We start from the raw sequence: 19,459 nt of genomic DNA on the forward strand, positions 1-19,459 counted from the left end.
GTTGCCCCCTGGGGCTGGCTGGGATGTTCAGGGCACTGCAGCCACCTCAGGCCTCACTTCTGTGGGGCCACAGCCCAGGTCTTCCCCTGACATGGCAGTTCTGTCATGGCCTCTGCACTGTGGGACCAGCTTGGCCAAGGCCCTGCCTGGGGCAAAGAGCAGCTGGGAAACCCTAGGGCAAGGAAATGGCTGCTCTCACTGAGGTGCATCACAGAACCTATCAGAGAGCCATTTTGACTAGAAACTGCCTGTGGCCAGTAGGATGGAAATGTCTCTGTCAGCAGGATTATTACCCAGTGACCGTGGGCTCTCACAGCCCCACAGCCTGACCCCAAGCCTGCTGGCCCTGAGAAATGGCCATTTCCCCACCTCCATGCCTTTGTTCTCTGCTCCTCCTTCTCAGCCTCAGGAAGATGCCCTGACACTTGGGCAGGCAAGCACCAGCTCCGGGTCAAAGCTGAACACAGCTGTTCTATTTTGAACAAAGATGATGCACAGCATAAAAATGGGAATAAAAATAGAGGAAACTCTGGGCGGTTTCTGTTGCCCCTGAGCCAAGGGACATGGTTCCCTGGTGCTCACGGCTATCCCAGCTCCACAGACCTCTTCTACCTCCTGGCTGCACCCAGCTGCACAGCAGGGATGGGCTCTCATGACCTGGGGCTCCAGGACTGTTGTGCACAGAGATCTGGTGTCACAGCCATTGTGTCCTCAGGGAAATGTGCAGGAGACACCTCTTCAGCATCATCATAGCCCATGCTCCCCAGGGACGGGGCCACGTGCCTCCTTCAGCTCCAGGGACCCCAGCTCTTCTCCAGGAGTGCAGGCTGGTCCCTGCAAGCAGCAAGGCAGAACATTGCAATTTGGCCCCATGGGGTCTCTACATCACCTTCCTCCCTGCTCCTCACCACATTCAGCTCCTTCTCCCTCCCCTAGTACCTCCAAGGAAAACTCCTGGGACAGGTTCCCCCTTCCCAGGAGGCTGCGGTCTCAGGACAGCAGTGACTTGGGTAGCACCAGGGATGGCACCCCAGGAACCAGCAGTGCTAAATTTCCCTCTCACCTCCAGGTGCATCCCTGGGCTCTGATCTTTCCGCTGGCTCCCTGGGCATTTCCCTCTCTCCCTGCCCAGGGGCAACATCCTCCTCTGGACCAGAAACCTCCCTGGCATCATCATAACCATCTGCTGGGTCACCTCCAGGCAGGACAAGAACATCTGAAAAGAGAGGGGACCTGGTGACAGTCAGAAGATACATCCTGCAGAGCAGAGAGAAGATGTGCAGGGACACAGGGCTGAGACACTGCTATTGGCAGCACCACAGGAGACCCCCATGTCCTCCCCATCTCCAGAGGTGACACGGAGTGACACCTCTGTCCATCACATGTCTTCAGGGAGATCAACTCCTTCTTGCCTCTGTTACCTGCTGCTGATCCCAGACCAACCTCCTCCTCACTGACCCCAGGGTAGGGCTGCAGCTGGGTCAGGGTCTCCTCTGAATAGGAGCCTGGAGAGATGCACAGTGGGTATTATGAAGTGACCCCCACTGACCTGGCTCGTGGTCAGTGCTGCTGGGGCAGGGGGACCCACAGAGATGGGGCTGCAATGGGGAGGAGGGCTGGGAAATCCCCCTGCCTCCCTGGGGCAAACCCTGTCTCAAAGGTGCTCCCAGAGCTGCCCTAGGACAGCCCTTTCCTTCACTCCACGCATGTCACATGGGGTGCAGGGGCAGGAAGAGTGGGGCTGTCCAGCTGGGACAGGCAAAGCTGGTTGGGAGGAAGCTCCCCTCCCAGGCTATGACCTGGATGCTGTCCCCACAGACCACATGGTCCCAGCATCACAATGGGCTGGGGTCTTCAGGGAATCAGCCCTGGGTTGGGGCCAGTGGAAAGGGTCCTGCAGATGTACGTCCAGGGAGGACCCACACCCACCTGAGCAACCAAACCTCGCCTGCTTCTCCCACACTGGGCTGTAACCAATCTCCTCGTACACAGCCTCAGGGAACATCTCCTGAGCACTCCTGGAGCCTGGGGACCAGAGGTAGGGCTGGCACAAGGACAGGCAGAGGGGCAATGGGATCACACTGCGCTCCCCCAAACCTGTTCCTTGGGCCAGCCCAGCACTGGCCAGACAGCACAGTCCCACTGCACTGTACAGGCACAGCTGCCACATCCCCAGTGAGGGCAACATCGCTGTGGAGATTATCTGGGGCAGCCTCACCCTTGCATCATCCCATCAGAGACAGTGCTCATGCCCCTCTGGCCCCAGGGTCATGCACCCCTTGTCTGACCCTGGAGCAGCTCCCATGTTTCCTCTCCACCTGGAGCTTTCCCCTAACTGTCCCATGGGTCTAGGGTAGGTCCCATGTCCTGCCAGGGTCTGCACAGGGATGGGCAGAGGTGACAGCCTGGGAGCCTGACACCATGGGGACAGACCATACTACCCTGCACTCCTTCCATCATCTCCCTTGTCCCAGAGCATCCCCAGCACTACCCAGAGCACTGCCAGCCTTGGCCATCTCCTCTCTGCTCACATATATCCCAGCTCCACTCTGCCATTTCTCTCCTTGCCCCATCGCTATCTCCCCCCACCTCTGGGCTCTCTCCACCCCTTGCTGCTGGTGCCCCACGGCCAGCCAGTCAATGGTGTGGTGCATGGGACAGGTGGAAGCCCACAGTCTCATCCCCCCAGCTCTGCCTGTGCCCCTCACTGACACCCTGCAGCCCTTCCAGGAGGTATCTATCTTCCCCTGGGACCGCTGTGGAAAGACCAACCTCTGCGCCCAGCCCTGGTGCTTAGCGCTTGCCCAGCCAGGAGGGCCAGGAGCAGGCAAAGAAGGACCCCCAGGATGATGCAGATGATGACGGGCACTGAGACTCTCCCGCTGACAGTCGGACGGCCCTGGGGGGAATCTGTGTGGGCAAGAATATGGAAAGGCCAGCAGCACGCCTAGGTGAGGTGGAAAAAGCATCATTCCTGACCCCCATCAAACAAAGCAGCAGGGGGTGGAGGGCCCCAGGAATGAGCGATGGAGAAGCTCCTACCCTGATGAGTAAATTACAACTTTCCCTAGCCCCCTCACCACCAGACCAGTGCCTTCTCCTGGGAGTTTCACCCCTCAGCAAGGAGCCCCTTCCACCCAGCTGTGGGTCACAGTCTGGCCCTGGGGATACCCAGCCCCGGGGGGAAGACAAGTTACCTGCTTGGGGTGGGGATGCTGCTGTCCTGGGTGTAGCTGCAGAGGAGAAAAAGGAGAATTGGGCAGAGAGGGTGGGTGTGCGGGTACCAGGGAGCCTCCTCCCCAACACACCGTGTGTGTGTCTGTGGATGTCCCTGACACATCCTACCCAAATTGCCCCTCCTAGAGTGCTATAAAGAGAGGCTGGGAAAGGGCTCAGTGCCTCTGCTCTGGGTGGCAGGCAGGATGGCACAGGCAGCCCAGGGGATAAACCTGGGTCTGCAGGGCCCCGCGGGCAATGGCCAGAACACATCCAGTTCCACCAAGGCTGCTCCCCACCTGGCACCAGGCTCCTGCACTCTGCAGGAACCTTCTTGCTCTTGGGAGGTCAGGGGCCATGGCAGGACCAAGGTGGCAAAAGGCCTTCCCCAGCTCCCTGCCAATACCCGAGCAAGGGGTCCCAGGCCTGCCACTCACCTGAGCAGTTCACGGCAGCGTCCTCTTTATGCCGCCAAGCACTACCATCCCCAGGCCGAGCCCAGCAGTCCTGCAGAGACAGCTCTGTCCCACGGCACTCCACCTGCTCCAGCCAGATGGGGCCCGTTCCTATCCCAAACGCAGCCTCATGCAGGGCAGACACCGCCGGGCCACAGCCCAGCTGCCTGCAAGCCACCTCAGCATCCCGCATGTCCCAGGAGTCGTCGCACACCGTCCCCCAAGCGCCATGGTGCCAGACCTCCACTCTGCCCGAGCACCTTTCCTCACCTCCCACGGCACGAATCTTCTCCCTGTCTGGAGAAGGCAAAGACCTCCCATGGCACTGAGACAGCAGGCAGAGCCCTGCCAGACAAGAAGCATCCACAGAGGAGCAGCTCCCTACCTGTGCATGTCGTGGAGTTGGGGCACGGGGCCAGCGGGACCGAGGGCATTTCCGGGCGTCTCCCTGAAGAAGGAAACACTGTGGTGAAAGGGCTGGTTTGGGAGATCATGCAGAAGAGAGCAGGACTGATCTCTGCTTGTGCCTCCCTCTGCCATCTCGATCATGGCAGCAACTGAACCCTGGTCATTCATGGGACATGTCCAGGACTGTGGGGGGACTCCAACTGCTCAGCCCCAAAAGGTCCCTGTTTAACAGAGCAGCAGGAGTGTGTCTATGGAGGGGAGGCTCTTCTGAACCCTGTCTGGTCTCTTCTGAGACCTCACCTGGAGATGCCTCTGCCTCCCCCAGGCGCTGCTGGCAACCTGGGTGGCAACTGCTGCTGGACCTGTGTGGCTGTGATCACATTTCTGCCACCAGCAGCAGAAGGGACTGACATGGAAAGAAAAAGCCCCTCCAAGCTCTTTTTCTGCATTTGGCTGTGCTCAACAGGGAGCAGGAGCTAGAGTGACACTGGGGTGCCCAGGTGGCTCAGAGTTACCATTGCAGGTGATGTGGATCTCCTCTCGTGAGTCTTCACATAACTGTGGGTTCCAGGGAGCAGAGGGACACTGCCAGAAGGAGCTGTTTTTCTCACCACACTGCACGTTATCCAGCCATGTAGGGCCAGACACCCTTCCATAAGACAGGGGTGTTTCCAGGGTTCCTCCATCCCCACAGCCCAGCTCCTTGCATGCCAGCGACACCGTGTCAAGAGTCATTGAGTTGGAGCAAATGCTGCCCCACGTTCCATTGTAGAAAATCTGCAGGTGCCCGGAGCAGCCATCACTGTCCTCCAACCTCAGGGCCACGAACTCTGGGAGGAAAGGCACCAAGGGGAAACAGGCTGGTCTGGGGCTGTGGGAGCCAGGACACCTCTGCACCCCCCAGGCCCACAGCTGGGTAGGGCCATGGCCAGTACGTCCGCCTTGCACCCAAGTGTAGAGAGAAGCCCCTGATGGACAGACAACCCTGCCCTTCCTGCTAGTCCTCGGGGACGGCTGAGCTCCCCAGGGACCCACAATGGGACTGAGGGTACCCGTGCACGGGTGTCCACAGGACATGCTTGGGCAGGAGCTCAGAGGCAGCCAGGGACAGCCTTGGCCATGCCCGCCTCTCCTTGTGTCCTGGTCTCCACGGGAGCCAGGCTCCCACTACAGCTCCCGGCACAGACCTGAGCAGACGACTCCCGCATCCTCTTTGTGCCCGTAGTCGTGGTGCCCCCAGGGCCCGGCAGGGCAGTCCCAGAGAGCAGCTTCAGCCCCAGAGCAGTTCACGCCATCCAGCCAGATCTGCCCAGAGCCTTCCCCAAACTGAGTGGAGCCAGCTGCCTCCAGTGCCCCTCCACAGCCCAGCTGCTGGCAAACGACGGCGGCATCAGACAGGTCCCAGCCATTGTCACAGACAGTCCCCCAGATGCCCCCCTGCCCCAGATCTCCACTCTCCCAGCACAGCGCCCGGCCCCATTCACCAGCCGGACCCTTCGGCTCCCTGTAGTGGGTAGAAAACCCAGTTGCTGTCAGGGGTTGGCTGCCAACCCACCCCATCACCTGGGGGGCCCGTGCAGCGCCACTTACACCAGCAAATGACTCCCACATCCTCCACAACCCCTGCCGCCGGTGCACTCTCAGGCAGGGAGGTGTTGCAGAGGGCCAGGCTGGCCTCATGCCCTGTGCACTGGACCCCTCGCAGCCCCACGGGACCCGTCCTTCGCTCAGGTTTTGGGGGGTTGTAGGCTGTCCCTGCGTCTCCGCACCGCAGCTGCCGGCACACCACGCTGGCCTCCTGCACGTCCCACTGGTCATTCAGGACTCTGCCCCATGTCCCATGCTGGAAGATCTCCACTCGTCCATCGCACCGGCTCTCTCCACCAACCAGCCGCAGGGATGCAAAGCCGGCTGAGCCTGGGGAGAGCAGAGATGCCACTGCATTGGTTGCACCGGGGAGCATGGCATCCTTCAGGGATGAGGGCGAGGGCAGATTTTCCGACCAAACATGGCAAGATTGAGCCTTTTGCTGACAAGAAGCAAGGGCAAAATCCTCTCTGCAGCTCACACCCAGGTCTGCTGCTGCTGCGGGGCACCCAGGCACCTGCTTCCTGAGTGGTGGGATGAGGCTCTGCAGAGCTCTCTCTGGGGATGGGATGCAGTTGTCTGCAGCCAGAAGGATGGAGCACAGCCCTGCAGCCCTGCTCTGGGATTGACCCACAGTAGGAGAATGGAGGAGCCCAGGCCTGGTGGTGGTGCTGGAGCCTAAGCCACTGCCCTGGGGGCAGATGCCTGCCTCCGTTCAGCCCTCAGCTCTCCCAAAGTAGAGCGGTCACTCTGAGCAGGTAAAGCCCTCCAGATGGCTCCTGGGGAAGCCAGGGTTTCTCCAGGGAGAAATTCAGCCTTGCACAGCCACGGGACCCCTGCTTTGGGTGTCCATGTCACTCACAAAGGGCAAAAGGAGTTATGCAGCAATTTTCCAGCACTCACCTGAGCAAACGACAGCAGCGCTGTTCCCGTGGGAGCATGGTGAGGCCCCCAGGGTGATCACTGGGCACTGTCCCAGATGGGTTTCTGTCCCGTCACAGTAGAATGAGTCTCTCCAGACAGGGCCAGTCCCTCTCCCAAAATGCTCTCCTCCAGGAATGGACTCAGCAAACCCACAGTTGAGTTGACGACAGAGAACGTGGGCATCCGAGAGATCCCAGCGGGAGGCACAGAGGGTCCCCCAGGTCCCTGACACCTGGACCTCTACCCTCCCTGCACATGCTGTGCTGCCGTTCACCAGCTTGAATCCTGTGTATTCTGGGGACAGAGGAGGAGAAGAGAGGTTGGATTGGTGCTCATGTACCGTCAGTAGCTGGCGGAGACGCCAGAGTGACAGCATGTCTTTGTTCGCCTTCTGCACTATTTTCATGCTGCACACAATCCCATCTTCCCTCCTGTCCTCACACCTGGCCCAGCACGGTCCTTGCTCTGTTCCCCAACCCCTGGCACAGACCTGGTGTTCAATACCCCTCCCTGAGTCCTTACGTGTGCAGGTGACAACAGCACTGTTCACATGGGTGCAGGGCTGGTCCCTGGAGGACCCTCTGCAGCAGGAGATGAGGCAGGATTCACTTCCTACACACTGCAGCTCTCCATCCCAGAATGGACTGACCCCTTCTCCAAAGTGAGCTGGCCCAGTGACAGGCAGGGCCACGCCGCACTGCAACTCCCTGCAGACCACATCAGCAGCGTTGAGACTAAAATGTGAATCACAGACAGTTTTCCACTGGTCCTCATCATGGATCTCCACACGTCCTGAGCAGCGGCTCTTCCCTTCCACCAGCTGGACAAATCCTGGAAAAAAACAAAACAACTGGGAGTTCCCAGAGCCCTCTGGCAGTTAAATCCCCACATCCTGCATCATCTCCAAGCAAGCCATGACCAAACTGCCCATTGCACATTCCAGAGGAAGTTGTTGTGGGAGTGTTGGTGACACAGGCACATCCAGACCCCCATGCACCCCATCTCTACAGCATAAGAGCACTTGTGGGTATGTGTCTGTCGCAGACTCACAGCCACAGGTCCTGCTTAGACAAACTGCTCCCGCACAAGGTCCCCTGCGTTGCCTGGTGTGGTCTCCCCAGCACTGCAAAAGTGTGAGCAGTTTGGATCCAGGAGAACTGGCCCAGATGATAATGACTGCGGCAGCCTGCTCAGCCCCTGCAGAGCTTGGGACCAGGCAGGACCATCACCCAGATGCAACCAGAAGCACCCCTTGATCCCAGGGGTGTTCCTGGGGTGTTGGAAGGTTCATTTTAGGTGGAAGATGTCACAGAGCATGGAAATGGTGCAGCTGCCATCATGCCTGGTGCCTGTCCAGACCACTCTGATGTCTTCTCAAGGGGAGGGTATCCTCAGCCAGGGACACAGTGCTATGCCTGGAGGTGTCTACAACCCAGATAGATGGCCGGACAGAGGGGCAGGAAATTTGCATGACCCCTTGGGCCCATACTGCCTCTCAGAGAACAGCAGGCACAGATGAGGATCAGTAACTGCTGCCAAAGCCCCCATGTCATGGGGCAGTGTGGGGAGCCATGAGCAGGCAAGAGAGGTTGGGCAGTAGGTCAGCACTGCCTGCATGGTGTCATGTCCCCATGGGGCTGTCACAGCCCCAGGGATATCTCAGTGCCAGCCTGTCACTGTGGGGGTACAGGAGGGAGCAGCCAGGGTCAAGCAGCCACCAGGCCCTGAGGCCTCACAATGCTGGTCCACACAGCCGAGCCCTGGGCACAGGCAACAAAGGCATTTGTGGCCACCCTGCTCCATTCCCCAGGTCCCAGCACTCATCCTTTCTGAAAAGCCCATTTCATTCAGTTGAGGTACTCATGCCTGTGAAGGGGAATGACCCAGGAGGATCAGCCATCTCATGCCATTCCTCCAAAGCGTGGAGTGCCGAGCAAGTACCCCCGGGTGTCTCCAGCACAGGGACCCTCAACATTGCTGGCTGAAAACTGGCAGAATGGGTGGAGACCAGTGAAGCCCAATGGACACCCCAGGGCAGGGATGGAGGATTCATCTGCAGCCCAAGACACTGCCTGAGGGTGACTGAGACACTCTGGCAAGGACAGTTCACCCTATAGTAGGATCCCTCTGGGCCTTCCCGAAGGACTGGGGCAAACAGCAATGACAGTCCCAGCCTGGCAGTTAGACCAGCATCACTGGGCCCTACTCCGGTGTCCACTCGTTGCTCCCCAAGGGCACAGCCAAGGCCCCTTCCCCCATCCCAGTCCCAAAGGTAGGCAGCAGCTTGTCCCCTTACCTGAACACATCACACCAGCATCGAGAGCATGAATGCAGTAGTGTTTACCCCATCCTCTGTGTTTGCAGTCAGACAGGGCAGACTCGGTGCTTTTACAGTCAACAGCATCCATCCAAATGGGGCCAGATCCTGCTCCAAAGTATCCATACTGAGGAGCTCCAACAGCAGACCCACAGCCCAGCTGCTTACAAACCACCACTGCATCGTTCATGCTCCAGTAGTGACTACACACGGTCCCCCACTTGCCACCATGTTTCACCTCCACTCTTCCAGCACAGCGCCTGCCGCCATTCACCAGCCTCACCTCCGCAGCCCCTTCAAACACCAACATGGGATGGGTCAGGAGAGTGCTAAACCCCAGCACTGCAGGTCTGGGGGAACCCCAGACCTGGGCTGATTCAGAGGTACAGGGGCAGGAGCCCTCTCCCCTCCAGGCTGTCCCTGGTGCAGTGCAGGGGTCCCTTCTATCCCCATGGTCTGTGCAAGGCTGTGGGTGTACAGTTCCAGCCCAGTTGGGTCACTCTCCATCCCACTGCTCAAGGCCTCCCAGACACCTGCCCCCCCATCCACACCCACACACACACTGTCCAACGCTGCACTGAGAACCCACTACTCCCTAGCCCAGCACCCCCTCAACAGCTCCATGTATGCAGGCCTGCAGCTTCCAGCACCAGCCTGCTCCTGCCCCAGCACCATCCAAACTCACCCCCAACCCCAGGGCCTTCTGGGTTCCCAGGGAGCACTGAGATGATTCTGAGGATCCCCCAACCCATGTCCCTTCCTCGCCCCTGGTGTCAGCCCAGTCCCTACACTGGGCCAAGCTCCCCAGGAAGAATGTCTCTCTACTGTAGGTGCCCCGGTCCCCTTCTCTCTGTGGGGTCCAAACTGCTCTCAGGGGGTCAGGGGTCCCCTGGACCAAGGGGGCAGTGAGCAGCACACAATCCCTCTGAGGTACCCTAGAGCTCGGCAGTGCCCTGGGCATCTCTGGGTGCTGCCATCACCAGCTCGGCCACCACCATCTCCAGAGGTACAGTGCTGGGGAAGAGGGGATCCCAGAAGGGTACCCCAGGACAGGGTGTCTATCAATCAAGGCAGGCACAGGCTGCCCTGAACACTGGAGCCCTGGAAAAGGAGATATTCTCACCCACCCAGATGGGCACAGGGAAAGGCACAGGGTCCATGGACCTGAGCACCTTCTGCCCCTCATCTCAGTAGCAGCTGCAAAGAAACCTCATTCCCAGAGAAATGCCAATGACCACACTGGTAGCTGCAGGCCCTGGGCTGTGGGACAAAGGAGTCGGCACTTACCCCTGCACAGCTGCACCCAGAGGAGCAGCCACAGCATCTGAGGGGACAGAAGTCCCTCGGTGCCCATCCTGAGCTTCCTGCCCTGACAGAACATCCCTGATACGTTACATTCCCTTCCACGGCTCCTGGGGACTCATGGGGACAATGACGACGGGAAGGCAATATATCTCTGCAGATGCCAGCCCAGCTACAGGAGGAGCCAATCGAAGCAGCAGCACCTTTTTAGACATTATCGGGAGCGATCTCCCCTCCGACACAGCCCAGCCCTCCAATGAACTTCTCCAGCGCTGTTCATGACCATATATGAGAGATGGCTCCGCTACAGGTGTCACGTCACTGTGGCAGAGGGCCGTCACAAGACAGGGCCCGTTGTGGGGGGGAAACAGGCTTTTCACCCCCTGAACTGTGCCGTGTGGTCTAGGAGCACTGAGCATCTCCTATTCCAGGCACATCCAAGACCCCCAGGTGTGACTGTCCAGCCACCCCTGTGCCATGGGAATCACAGGGCTGAGACTGCAGTGGGGGCTGTGTCAGGAAGGGAAGGAGACAGCCCTGCTGGGAGAAGCAGCTGGGAAAGGGCCTTAGCCCAGGCCAGAGCCCCATCCCAGCAGTGCTGGCTTGCACGTCCCTCCCTGAAGAGCCCCACAGAAGGTCCCTTCCAATGAGCTGGAGCTGGGACATGTCTCTGTCCCAGCAGCAGACATGCAGCCCAGAGGCTCAGACACATCCCTGACTCTCGGCATGTCACAGAGGGGCCGTTATTCCCTGCAGGTGAGTCGGGAGCTGCAGCCTGCAGGTGCACAAACCACAGCCCACGTGGCCTCGCAGCACTCCCCGCGCTCCGGAAGAAGCCTATGGTTTCCTCCTGGCGCCGTGCCCAGGCACATCCCTGCGGTGCCCCTGAGCCAGCCCTACCCCGACTGCTCCAGCCAGGGCTACAGGGGCTGCTCCTTCAGCCTCGCAGAGACGGGGACAGGATCCTCTAATGCCCCTGTGACAGCACACGGACACCCTGCACCGAGCCCCGCAGCCATGGGGTGCCATCAGTGACGTCAACACTGCCATCCTCCTACGCCCACTGCTGTGTGCTCATGATTTATACTGATGGTGACCTCACACTCCTCCTACTGCCACCACTGCGTGTGCCTGAGTTACAGTGCCACATGTGTGGTCGCGGTGGATGGACTTCTGCTAATGATGGTTCTTCCAAAAAGCCGTGTTTGGTTGTGGTCTGAATATTATTTTGGTGACACCAGAAGCACCTACCCAAGCTATGTGCCAGCTCCTGGTCTATCAGATCTCCAGGCACCAGTGACATCACAAGTTCATCCATACACAGCCATGTGCCTACTCCTAGCCTATCTGCTACTCAGCCACAGGTGACGTCATAGTATCTGCATCTGACATGGGCCTGTTCCTGGCCTATCGGCTATTCAGACAACAATGACCTCAAAACAACCAACACAAACTAGGGGCCTGCTCCTGCCCTATCAGCTACTCAGGCAGCAGTGACAATAGAAGCACCTACACGTGCCATTGGCTTACTCCAGGCCTATGAGCTACTCAGGCAGGAGTGACCTCCTAAGCACAGACACAAGCCATGGGCCAGCTCCTGCTCTATCAGCTACTCAGGCACCAATGACCTCCCATGTACGTGTACACCCATTTGCCAGGTACTTTCTGGTGCAGTAATCTGTCTCCGGTGGCCTTACAAGAACCTATAAGGGCCATGCACTTGGTCCTGGCCTATCAGCTCTTCATCCGAGAGTCACAACACAAGTACATACCCAAGCCACATGTCTCCTCTTGCCTATCAGCTACTCAGGCACCAGTGAGCTGACCACCAAATATCCACCTAATTGCTATGTGCTTGCCTGAGAGATGCAAAGGCACAAGTGACCTCACAAGCTCTGACAGAAGGCACACCCCTACTCTTGGCCTATCAGCTACTCAGGTATCAGTAATCTCACAACCACTTAGACAAGCCTTGTGCCAGCTCCCAGCCTATGGTCTACTCAGGCACCAGTGATCTCATAAGCACATACCAACTTATTTCCTATGTGCTCGTCTGGTGGGGTGACCCCATGTGGCACTCTCCACCCAGTCACTTGCTCACTCCCCACCGGTGGGATGGCGGAGGAAAGTGGAAGGACAAAACCAAGAAAAATATCTCATGGGTTGAGGTAAAGACAATTTAATAAGTGGATTACCTCTTCTACTTTGAAGAATGCCCAGCACTCCCCTAGTTCTATTGCTGACTACGATGTCATATGGTGTGGAATATCCCTTTGGTCCATTGGGGTCAGCTGTCCTGACTTTGTCCCCTCCCAGCCTCTTGCCACCCCCAGCCTCCTTGCTGTCAAGAAGGGGCAGACTGAGAAACAGAGAAGGCCTTGATGCTGTGCAAACGCTGCTCAGCAGTAGCTACAATGTCAGTGTGTTATCCATCAACACTCTTTTGACCACCAAGGCAGAGCTCTGCACCATAGGGGCTGCTAACAAGAAAATTAACACCATCCCAGCCAGACCCAGTACAATTTTCACACCTTATTCCCTCCTGTTTACATCCTGCTCAGGTCCTACAGGATTCAATACATTTACATCCACTGCCACCACCCCCTTCCCCACCCTTTGACAGGACGTACACACAGCATACTGGATTTGGCTGGTGTGGCTCAGGTGGACCTGGACAAGTGTCAGCACACTCCTGACCTCTCCCGTCTCTCAGTCAGCCAGAGCTGTTTGAAACATTCAATCAGGTTGTCAACCTAAGGACAAGGAAATGTGTATAGCACCAGTCTGCACCCCATAGTGGTCTTACAGGTAGCTGTGAGATCCCCCACAACCCCATGGGGAAAGGGAGTTCCCCACTACAACCCTCCCTCTCTGCTTGGAACCTCAAAAGCCACTTTGTAGTTCCTGGGCTCACTGGCTAGTTCCTTTCATCCACATGGTCTCTTTTGAGATCCTCTTTGGGTCTTTTCCATATTGTCCCCATGCACGTATTCTTCTGAAGTTGGCATTTTGTCCTGCCTTTCCATGTTTGCAGATGGCGTTGCCTGTGTCTTGCATCTCTGAGGAAAGCTCAGAGTCTTCCCCAGTAACTCTGCATGGCCATCCTGCTGGGCTGGGCTGGGATGTGGTGGCCTCCCAGGCCGGGTCACAGGATACCAGCGTAACCATCAGCAGCATTCAGTCAGCGGTGAGGTCACCAGAGGCAATGGTAAGTCCGCGGCTAAGCAGTAGATTGAGGTGGACTGGGAGGTTCACTAGGCCCAGGACCCCCTGGGAAGAGCAGATGGACCCATCCAGAGCTGGCAGCTCTCGCGAGAGAGGTTGACGCAGTGTGGGCATTGCCAGGGGAGCTGTGGGAGATTTGAATGGCCCTGAAGAGCACCAGAGACCAGAAGTGTGGCTAACAGGGCATGGCACATCAGAAAGGGTGTGGCATGGCAGTTTGTGCACCTGTTTGTGCAGGCAGGGCGTGCAGGTGGGTCACAGCCCCGCCCTCTTCCCAGCTCGAGAATGCTACTCAAGCAGTGGGCGTCAGCCCAGAGGGAGACCCAGGTATGGTTGCCACTCAGATGAAAGCCACTGCTAGGAAAAATGTGGCAACGCAGAGCTCCCAAGCAAATGTGCAGCTGTCCAGGTCTCTGGCTGCAGAGAGTGCCTGAGTCTATCACTAATGACGGAGGGCAGCAGGGGCACCTCTCGTGTGAGGTGTGACCAGGTGAATGATCTGCTCAGCCTGGTGGCAGAGCTGAAGAAGGAAGTGGAAAGGTTGAGGAGTATCAGGGAGTGTGAGAGGGAGATAGATTGGTGGGCCCACACCCTACCATGCCTAAGGCAGAGGCAGCAGATGGAGGCTCCACAAGAAGTGGAGGAAGTGGAGCTGGAAGCCATCGTGCAGCAGGATAGATATGACTTAGTCTCTATCAGGGAAACATGGTGGGACGACTCCCATGGCTGGAGTGTTGCAATGGCTGGCTACAAGCTCTTCAGAAGCGATAGGCAAGGTAGAAGGGGTGGTGGGGTGCTATCTATGTTAGCAAATGTTTTGACTGTGCAGAGCTACACAATTCTGATGACAAGGTGGAGTGCTTATGGGTGAGGATGAGAGGGAAAGGCAATAAGGCAGATATTGTACTGGGAGTCTGTTGTAGATGACCCGACCAGGTTGAAGAGATGGATAAATCATTCTACAAGCTGCTGGCAGTAGTCTCAGAATCGTGTGCCCTTGTCCTCGTGGGGGATTTTAACTTTCCAGACGTCTGCAGGAAATACAACACAGCGGTGAGTAAACAATCTAGGAGGTTCCTGGAGTGTGTGGAAGATAACTTCCTGACACTGGTGGTAGGTGAGCCAACCAGGGGAGGATCCTTGCTAGATCTATTGTTTACGAACAGGGAAGGAGTGGTGGGAGATGTGATGGTCGGAGGCCGTCTTGGGCTTAGCGACCGTGAAATGATAGAATTCTCAATTCTTGGTGAGGCAAGGAAGGTGGTCAGCAAAACCACCGCTATGGACTTCCAGAGGGCAAACTTTGGCCTCTTCAAGGCACTGGTTGAGAGAGTCCCTTGGGAGACGGTCCTGAATGGCAAAGGGGTCCAGGAGGGATGGACATTTGTTAAGAAGGAAATCTTAATGGCTCAGGACCAGATTATTCCCATGTGCCGCAAGTCGACCCGCTGAGGAAAACGACCGTCCTGGCTGAACAGGGAGCTTTTGCTAAAAGTCAAGAAAAAAAGGAGAGTTTATCATCTCTGGGAGAAAGTCGGGCAACCTGGGAGGAGTATTGGGATCTTGTTAGATCATACAGGGAGAAAATTAGAAAGTCAAAAGCTCAGCTAGAACTCAATTTGGCCACTGTTGTAAGGGACAACTAAAAATGTTTTTTACAAATATGTTAACAGTAAAAGAATCCCAAGGAGAAGATCTATCCTTTAATGGATGCAGAAGGGAACATTGCTACCAGAGATGAGGAAGAGGCCGAGGTACTTAATGCCTTCTTTGCCTCAGTATTTAATTGGGAGACCAGTTATCCTCAGGGTACTCTGCCCCCTGAGCTGGAAGGTGAGGATGAAGAGCAGAATATACCCCCCTTAATCCAGGAGGAAATAGTTAGTGATCTGCTACGCCATCTGGACACTCACAAATCTATGGGACCTGATGGGTTCCATCCAAGAGTACTGAAGGAACTGGCAGAGGTCCTTGCCAAGCCACTCTCCATCATCTATCAGCATTCCTGGTCAACAGGGGAGGTCCCAGAGGACTGGAGGCTTGCCAGTGTGACTCCCATTTACAAGAGGGGTTGGAGGGAGGATCCGGGGACCTACAGGCCTGTCAGCCTGACCTCGGTACCGGGGAGGATTATGGAAAGGGGTTTTTTTGAGAGCACTCACATGGCAAGTCCAGGACAAGCAGGGGATCGGGCCCAGTCAGCATGGGTTTATGAAAGACAGGTCGTGCTTGGCCAACCTGATCTCCTTCTATGACCAGGTGACCTGCCTAGTGGATGAGCAGAAGGCTGTGGAGGTTGTCTTCCTTGACTTCAGCAAGGCCTTTGACACTGTCTTTCATGGCAAACTCCTTGAGAAGCTGGTGTCTCATGGCTTGGACAAGTGTACTCTTTGCTGGGTGAAAAACTGGCTGGATGGCCGAGCCCAGAGGGTTGTGGTGCATGGGGTGAAATCCAGCTGGCGGCGGGTCACAAGTGGTGTTCCCCAGGGCTCAGTGTTGGGCCCCATTCTGTTTAATATCTTTATCAGTGATTTGGATGAGAGGATTGAGTGCACCCTCAGCAAGTTTGCAGATGACACCATGTTGGGAGGCAGGGTCAATCTGCTTGAGGGTAAGGAGGCTCTACAGAGAGATCTGGACAGGCTGGATCGATGGGCCGAGGCCAACTGTATGAAGTCAACAAGGCCAAGTGCCGCGTCCTGCACTTCAGTCACAGCAACCCCAGGCAGCGCTACAGGCTTGGGGAAGAGTGGCTGGAAAGCTGCCCGGCAGAGAAAGACCTGGGGGTGTTGGTTGACAGCCAGCTGAATATGAGCCAGCAGTGTGTCCAGGGGGCCAAGAAGGCCAACGGCATCCTGGCCTGTATCAGAAATAGTGTGGCCAGCAGGAGCAGGGAGGTGATTGTTCCCCTGTATTCGGCACTGGTGAGGCCGCAACTTGAGTACTGGGTTCAGTTTTGGGCCCCTCACTACAGGAAGGACATTGAGTTGCTGGAGTGTGTTCAGAGGAGGGCAACCACGCTGGTGAGGGGTCTGGAGCGTAAGTCTTATGAGGAGAGGCTGAGGGAGCTGGGGCTGTTTAGTCTAGAGAAGAGGAGGCTGAGGGGAGACCTTATCATTCTGTACAACTACCGAAAGGGGGGTTGTAGTGAGGTGGGTGATGATCTCTTCTGTCAGGTGGCTGGAGATAGGATGAGAGGAAATGGCCTCAAGTTGCATCAAGGGAGATTTAGGTTAGATATTAGGAAAAATTTCGTTACTGAGAGGGTTGTCAGACGTCGGAATAGGCTGCCCAGGAAAGCGTTTGAATTACCATCCCTGGAGGTATTGAAAGAGCGCTTAGACGGGGTACTCCATAACATGGTTTAGTGGGCATGGATGATGGTTGGTTGGACTCGATGATCTTGAAGGTGTTTTCTAACCTAAATGATTCTAGAAATCTATGATTCTGTGATTCTATGTATAAGCAGAAAAATAACGTGGAGAAAAAGAAACCCTTTCTTTTTGGTGTTGTTTAGTGTTCATATCATTTCACTTTGATTACACTCCTGAAACTGCTCTAATTAACCACATCAGAATTGAAGACTGAAAGGAAAATGATGCACAGCGACTGGACTTGTCAGGGTGCTTTGCATGTTAATGAGCCCTCTGGTGCTGACTTCCCGAACTGCAGATCCTCAAAGATTGAAGAAGCCCCTAGAGAATTAAAAGTCAGCAGCAAGCCTCCAAGTTTCCGAGCATGTTAGTGGGCTCCAGTGAGGGCCATCCCTGAAAAGGCCATGAAGGGAATGACCAGAAAAGGGACCATCCCCTGGGGGCTGGTGAAGCAGGAAGTCAGAGGCACTGCTTAGAGGTGGAAAATCATGCTTGGAATGTGGCTCTGAAAACGCTTGTTGTATTTCACCAAGCAGGACAGCCAAGCCCTGACCCCCATCCTCTGGGAAAGGGGACCCGTTACCTCACAGAATGCTTGCGGGTCCTCAAAGAAGCAGTGGGATGTGGGGGTGTGCAATGCTGAGTGCAGGACAGGATCGACAGAAGGTGGGTGAGGAGGCAAGAATGTCCTGGCGCTGTAAGGACCTGGTGTCTTCTCATGGGCCTCAGTGAAAGAGACAGAAGCCAGGGTGGAGACGATAAGGATCTCAGTTGTGTTGGCTGGTGGCGGTCACAGCAGCTGCAATGCCCTTGATCATCCCCATTGCAGGCTGTCCTACACTGTCCTATGCCTGTGCTGGTTTCCCTGCAGAATTTAGCTACATCCCCATTTTCATAGGCCTGCCACACAGCAGGACTGTAACCATGCTTGAAGAGCACTGAGGCTTTACAAAAACCAAAGGGTTCAGAAGGAAAGCATGGAAGTGGGAAGAGAGCAGCTCGGGAAATACCAAGCTCTGCTGATCCCTGGCAGTGCTTCTGTGCCAGGACTCTTCTTCTTCATTCCCTCTGCATACAGGTACTGCTCCCTGCAGCTGTAGAGAAGGTCTTGGAGGAAGGATCTCAGAAAAACAAGTCACTGCAGGGCCCTCTATTTTGTTTAAACTCAGAGAGGGTACGGCACTTCATTTGCATAGCCTCCAGGTCACAGAAAAGCTGCATAGGTTGTGAATTAGAAACCAGAGACAGACAGACATTTCTTTGTGGAAAGCATTCAAATAAGTAAAACAAAGCAAAAAGAGCAAACAAATATCACATTCCAACCCCAAAATCACACTAAAAAAACATCACAAGAAAGGCTGGGCCTCTAATGAGATAAATACTATGCAGAAGACCACAGGCAGTTTATTTTTTCTGAAAATTGATTAGTGATTAGTGATTATTAGTGAAAATGGATTAGTGATTAGTTTTCTCAGGGCATCCTTGATCTCATAGTTTCTCAAGCTGTAGATGAGGGGGTTCAAGGCTGGAGGCACCACCGAGTATAGCAATTCCACTGCCAGGTCCAGGGATCGTGAGGAGATGGAGGGGGGCTTCAGGTAGGCAATCATGACTGTGCTTACAAACAAGGAGACCACAGTGAGATGAGGGAGGCAGCTGGAAAAGGATTTGTGTTGTCCCTGCTCAGAAGGGATCCTCAGCACAGCCCTGAAGATCTGCCCATAAGATAGCACAATGAAAACAAAACACCCAAATGCAAAAGAGACACTAACTGCAAGTACCCAAGCTTCCCTGAGGTAGGCATCTGAGCAGGCGAGCTTGAGGATCTGGGGGATTTCACAGAAGAACTGGTCCACAGCATTGCCTTTGCAGAGGGGTACTGAAAATGTATTGGCAGTGTTCAGCACAGCATGGAGAAACCCACAGCCCCAGGCAGCTGCTGCCATGTGGACACAAGCTCTGCTGCCCAGGAGGGTCCCGTAGTGCAGGGGTTTGCAGATGGCAACGTAGCGGTCATAGGCCATGACAGTGAGAAGGAAATACTCTGCTGACATCAAAAAGACAAACAGAAAGAGCTGTGCAGCACATCCTGGGTAGGAGATGGCCTTGATGTCCCAGAGGGAGTTGGCCATGGCTTTGGGGACAGTGGTGGAGATGGAGCCTAAATCGAGGAGGGAGAGGTTGAGGAGGAAGAAGTACATGGGTGTATGGAGGCGGTGGTCACAGGCTATGGCAGTGATGATGAGGACATTGGCCAGGATGGCAGCCAGGTAGATGCCCAGGATGAGCCAGAAGTGCAAGACCTGCAGCTCCTGTGTGTCTGCAAATGCCAGGAGGAAGAACTGGGTGATGGAGCTGCTGTTGGACATCTGCTGCCTCTGGGTGTGGAGCACTGAACAGGAAGGCAAGGGCAGTGAGAAGTTAGGCCATTATTCTCTGACCAAAATCAAAGCCATTTCTCACGCTACATGCTCACCGAACCATTTTCTTTTCAAACAGATCTATGTTCAGCTCCATTGCTGGAGCTCTGGCTGGTCCTGGCTCAGTGTGCCATGAGGAGGAGGACCTGTGCCTACTGGCTGTCAAGGAGTTAGCCCTGCTCTGTAGCAGTGGGTTTCTTGTCGATCAGGGGGCTCAGTCCTTGTGTTTGA

The 19,459-nt window shown here is 55.9% G+C and overlaps 1 protein-coding gene and 1 pseudogene across 1 annotated transcript; both read right to left on the bottom strand.

Moving 5' to 3' along the window:
* Positions 1 to 747: 747 nt before the first annotated feature.
* LOC126036941 (deleted in malignant brain tumors 1 protein-like) lies at positions 748 to 10,261 on the bottom strand. The gene is given in 15 exon segments (XM_049797172.1): positions 748 to 834; positions 1,064 to 1,216; positions 1,444 to 1,505; positions 1,930 to 2,025; positions 2,773 to 2,910; positions 3,198 to 3,223; positions 3,650 to 3,968; positions 4,057 to 4,119; positions 4,595 to 4,909; positions 5,267 to 5,519; positions 5,522 to 5,583; positions 5,670 to 5,996; positions 6,570 to 7,421; positions 8,887 to 9,201; positions 10,195 to 10,261. Coding segments are annotated over 15 exon segments (3,135 nt in total).
* Positions 10,262 to 18,279: 8,018 nt separating this feature from the next.
* LOC126036956 (olfactory receptor 14J1-like) lies at positions 18,280 to 19,177 on the bottom strand (annotated as a pseudogene).
* Between the last annotated feature and the right edge of the window lie 282 nt (positions 19,178 to 19,459).

Source organism: Accipiter gentilis, unplaced genomic scaffold (genome assembly GCF_929443795.1).
Source record: "Accipiter gentilis unplaced genomic scaffold, bAccGen1.1, whole genome shotgun sequence".
NCBI lineage: Eukaryota > Metazoa > Chordata > Aves > Accipitriformes > Accipitridae > Astur > Astur gentilis.